The sequence below is a fragment of the Epinephelus moara genome, chromosome 4 (genome assembly GCF_006386435.1).
Source record: "Epinephelus moara isolate mb chromosome 4, YSFRI_EMoa_1.0, whole genome shotgun sequence".
Classification (NCBI taxonomy): domain Eukaryota; kingdom Metazoa; phylum Chordata; class Actinopteri; order Perciformes; family Serranidae; genus Epinephelus; species Epinephelus moara.
The window spans coordinates 19,622,213-19,627,423 of NC_065509.1; the positions used below are offsets into that span (position 1 = coordinate 19,622,213).

The following is a 5,211-nucleotide window of genomic DNA, read 5'->3' on the forward strand; positions in this document are numbered from 1 at the left end:
TATGAAAGACGTAAGTTGACATAAACAGAGTTTCCAGCTTCCTGCAGTTTTCAGTGAAATAGTTTTAATAAACTCACTGTGACTCGGCACAAGAGACAGCTGTCAGTGTGTTAGAAACGTTGCACTTAAGTGGTTATTGCGTGCTGCTGCCTTTTATTAAAATTAAATATTTATTCATTTCATATACTCCACTGTAATGTTTATTATTCAAGTACTTTTATTGATTTAACTTTTATTTTTGTATTTTATTTGCCTATATTAGTGTATTTTAACTTTTTTTATTTTCCATTCTGTAGTACTGTGATGGATTGCTCTTAAATGGCCTTTTATAATGTGTTTCTTTTGCACCTTGTCTAGATGCTTTTGATGTTTTATGACGAGCACTTTGAATTTCATTGTTGCTGAAATGTGCTGTGACGTGTAATCTCAGTTTAAATAAAAATGATGGAATGAAGGAACATAATTCTTTTAATGTTTGGGATTATTTGTTAATATTTCTGAGTGTGCAGGATTGTGGTGCAGCTGCAGAATTGAGGTGAGTTTAAATAGACTGTGTATAATCTGTATGTGTTTTAAAAAATATTTCACTTTATATTTACAACACGTGTTGAAGTAACTGAAATAAAGCCACTAAATTAAAATAAATGTGCACAATCTTTATATAATGTGTATTAATATCTCTACATCTACTATATTAAAATGGTGGGTCTGCTTTTTATTCACCTGTTGCCATGGTGAATCTTAGAATTGGAGCTCCATTAGTGTTGGGCAAGATACTTTCAAAATGTAATGTATGACATAGCCTATTACTAGTTGAAACAAATAAGTTACTTCACAACATTACTTTCTGTGTAGAGTAATGTGTTACTTATCACACTACTTTTGCAGTACTTTAAGCAAGCTTCTTGGTTGTTTAAACTGCGACTTTTCTAATGCAGGACGAGGCTGTTCAGCAGAGAGCGAAGGCTCTTTAAATAAAGCTTGAGTTCAGGTCTTCACGATGTCAGGTTAAAATCGTCCAAATAGGATCGAAATGTCCTTATTAAACTTGTGTAGCATAGAGTAAGCGTGCAGGCATTAGCTTTTTTCTCGTGTACGCTGATTTTTGATCACCTTGCACCTACGTGATGTGTGGATAATTATTCCTTCCCAACAAGTCTTCACTATGCCCTTATCCTGTACGATTTTGTTTAAGTTTATATCTTCAATGATAATCTAAAATTTAACAACAACAATTTTGTTTATTTTTCTCCACAAAAATGAATTAAATGCTGAGATAAAGGCCTACTGCGGGCATGTACAAAGTCCAGCCAATTGTGGCCCTCAGACCAGTTTAAAACGACCATCGGCTTAGCTTTTAAAATATACTAAAATTTATATGTGGCAACCACACGTTGTCGGTAACTCAAGCAAAATCACTTTGCATTTTTAGGAACTACGCAGGCAGAACTAATGTTTTTTCATAATTAGACAGTAAACAAGAAAACAGAACGGTTACCTAGTAGCAGACATTTTCTGCTAGGCAGCAGACATGTCCACAGCAAGGAAGTGTAAAGTCAACAGCGAGGACTGCCACTTTTAGGAGCGGTGGAGAGTTGAATACATTTTCACTGAAAGATGAAACGGTTATGTTTGTCTTGTTTGTTTGTGATTTTCTTAAAATAACCTATATGATGCAAGAAGCAGCTGGCCCCACGCATTTTCACATGACCTTTTATGGCCCCCATTCAAAACGTTTAGACACCGCTGGCCTCGAGGCAGAATTTGTACTTCTGCGTCGTATTGACACCGTAGCTTTGGCGTAGGGCTCTGTGTCTAGGTAGATCCTATGCCGTACCCTAAGCCATCGCCTGACATACACCTCCCCAGAATGCAGACCTTCTGTCTATTTTTGTAAGCTAAACCATTTCCCTCAGTGGAAACAAAGCTTTTATTTACCTTACTTTCACTGACAAGAAACAAATTGTGAAGACAATAAAGCCTCCACAAAAAAGCATTTTAAATCTTGTGTGTGATTTATCCTGGCTTCATATCAGTAGAGAAAATCTCCACTCGTTGCTAGGCTACTTTATACAATGTTAAATGCTATAGGCTTGTGCTAATAACTTTATTATATGTGTTTGTAAAACGTGTTTAGTGTAAGACAGTTGTTTTGTCGGTGAACCTTGTGAGTTGTAATGGAACCAAACTTTGTAACATTACCTCTGTTAAATGCTGCTGTTGTCTCTGGCTTCATATGAGTAGAGGGAAGGTCTGCTAGCCACTAGGCTAATTTGCACAATGTAGAATGCCATAAGCTTGTGCTAAAAACATTAGCATGTCTTATTTGTGGGGAAAATGTGTCCAGCAAAGACAAGTGCTGCAAGTTAACAGTTAACATCGGCACAAAACATGGCCAGTTGCTGTTATAGTTTAATGGCGCTTGGTGGCATCAGGGGGAAACGCGGTGTGGTGGCAAAATTACTATTCAATAAACAATTCAATGAAAAGTCTTCACACATCGGCTGTCTTTCTTGAGTTTTAATAAGCATTCATGAATGGAGTCTCACAAACAGTACAAACCGCATGAACAGTCAGTCAAAGTGAGAACTGGCGAATGTCCTCCAGCCCTCTATCTTTATAGTTACCCAAACACATGCTCACCCATAGTCACAACACATGGCGCCAGAGAACCTGTTGTCCTAAACCGTACCATCTCCTGACACAATAACAGGGTCATAACTCTGAAGGCCTCTCTGAAGGTTCACCTTCGGCCTGTTTTGCGACCAGGCCTCCGCCATATATCTGATGTTATCAAGTGAGGGATTACAGAGCATGGGATGATTTGTAAGCTTCAATAAAGTAAGTCTTGCAGGACACCCTAAGGGGTGAAAAGAGGGTCAGACGCTCATAACTTGTCAGGTACCCATAATTTTCCATCACAGCGGCGGGACAAGAATGAAAGTTAACTAACGTTGCATCTTCATAAACTTTGACCTGTTAAGCAGTTCGAAAAAGTTAAAATATGTTTTGCTGCCTTTTCATCTTTACTAGTCAACAGTTATCTTCAGACTGAGAAAAAATGATACAATTCACTGTGCAGCTCAGAGGCTACCAGTAGTACCGGCAATGTTTAAGGTGGAATGTTAACACACCTAAATATGACAACTTTCACCATTCTGCTTCTTTTTATCTGCTTACTCTGGGCTGTATCAGTGAGAGACAACAACACAGTCAGCATGTTGACACAATGATAGTAGAGTTTAAGCACAGACTAGCAGCCACTTTATTTTCCTTCACCTTGCAGGTAAGATTCATACAAATACCAGAAACAACATGAATTATCTTTTCATTCACAGACATTTTTCCACACGTAGTAAAGACAAAACTTAATGACCCATCAGTAAATATCCAAAATTGACCTTAATTAACAAAAACAAAAAAACAGTGCCATCCCTTTTTGTTCATGTGAATGATATAATTTTGTTTATCATCTACATTTACACATTATCAGCAGACACAGTTTCAGTCCACACAAGAAATAAATCCAGCGTTAATATTATACTCTCTTTTTAAATATGTTTTAGTCTTAACCTTCTCCTAATATCAAGCTCTTAAGCTGCTTAATACTCCACTGTGTTCACCACTTAGTTGTGTGTAGGAGAACTACAGTGGCCAACGCAAACACACAATGGCCCTGACGAGAGCCTGTGTTTGGTTTCTCTGTTCTGGGCGACTGGAGAACAACATGGACGACTCTGTGGAAGAGGACCTACTCTGTATGTAGATATAAATGGCTCATTCAGGCAATGAAAACACAACCTAGTTTCAGGTGATTATACTCTATGAATTAGATTCCATTTCTGCCAATATATCCCCCTAAATCCTACACACTGTACACTTAATACAAGAAAACTCATCAGTGCAGCACTGATCAGGTTCTTAAGAGTTGATTTAACATATTAACAGCTCAACCATTGATCATGTCTGTCACCTGATATGACTTTTAGTGCAGAATGAATTAGGAGTGTCTTCATTTCTTTCTATCAGCAGCAGGGTTGAGTTTGGGTTTCTCTCCTTTGGTCTCTGCAGGAAAACCAAAATATATATCAATGCCATCAGATAATTGTTCAAAATAATATTTCACTGTGCACTAAACTGACATATGAATAAGATCAAGGCCTCCCTCACTCATGAACGTTGGCCAGCCCTGCTGAGACAGACCTTACCTGACTACACAGGTAGGCCAGAGGGCAGCCCCAGCTCAGCCCAAAGCATAGGGTCTCTGCTTTGAAGGTGAGTTAAAAACTTCCTGCTGGCTTCACGTCCTTTCTTCCGTATCATGTCGATGAGGCTGCGTGCCCTGTTTGCACTGGTACTGTTGTCCTGAAGTATCGAGTCTGTCTCCCCGTCATTCAAGACACCATCCTCTAACAGATCATCCAGCAGCTGGTTGATAAGCTCTCTGGACACCCTTTTCACAAGTTTAGGCCTCAGTCTGGCAAGCTCCTTGTCTAGAAGAAAAAAGTGGGAAAAGGAAAAAAAAAAAAAAAGGTTGGACCTAAATATTGGATTGTTCATATTTTCACTTATCTGGTGGGTATTCAGTTTCCAATTTTGGGATTTTTCCCCCCCTTTTTTCTGAGGAACAACAAAAAGAAAATTATAAATAAAAATAAATCACAGGGTTTCCCATATATTGATTTATTTGTGATGGTCCACTACTTTATCAATATTGACTGCCACTATTTTCTATTTTCTGTTTGTTTACTATTTTAAATGGGTAAATTGTTGTTTCATTGTAGAGCTACACACAGCATATTAATTCACCCAGCTCCTCCTTGCCCTGCTTCCTCTCTGTCTTTATCACAAGAGCTCTGCACCGGGGACAGTTGGGCTAACTGTTAGCATGACATGGCTAAGGGCTTGGGTACATGCAGTGTAGGCTGACCAAACGTCCTCTTTTGCCCGGATATGTCCACTTTTCAAGTCCCGTTCAGGGCGTCCGGGTTTTTTTTATAAACTGATGATAATGTCCGGTTTTCCGTGTGTTTGTGTGTGTGTGTTAGAGTGCGGCACGGGCAGCATATTTCTGTCCGAACCCGAACCGAGCCCGACATTATTTAATGACCAAAGCACTGAGTTTGTGTCACACAGTTGTTACAGGCTATTTAACAGGCCGGGTGTGCTCAGCGGAGAGGGAGACCTCCGTGTTTGAGACGGGAGCGGGAG

The 5,211-nt window shown here is 39.1% G+C and overlaps 1 protein-coding gene across 6 annotated transcripts in view; it reads right to left on the reverse strand.

Moving 5' to 3' along the window:
• Nucleotides 1–2,507: 2,507 nt before the first annotated feature.
• The window catches only part of LOC126389321 (NACHT, LRR and PYD domains-containing protein 1 homolog), a 14,939-nt gene continuing 12,235 nt past the window's right edge, over nucleotides 2,508–5,211 (reverse strand). For 5 of the 6 annotated variants that reach the window (XM_050042947.1, XM_050042946.1, XM_050042945.1 and 2 more), the window contains exons 9-10: nucleotides 4,209–4,493; nucleotides 2,508–4,065 (exon numbers count right to left, since the gene is read on the reverse strand). In XM_050042947.1, coding sequence (XP_049898904.1) covers nucleotides 4,213–4,493 — 281 coding nt within the window. In that variant the 3' untranslated portion in view covers nucleotides 2,508–4,065; nucleotides 4,209–4,212. Of the gene's footprint in view, nucleotides 4,066–4,170; nucleotides 4,494–5,211 lie in introns of all 6 variants that reach the window. The other variant, XM_050042948.1, reaches the window with a different exon arrangement.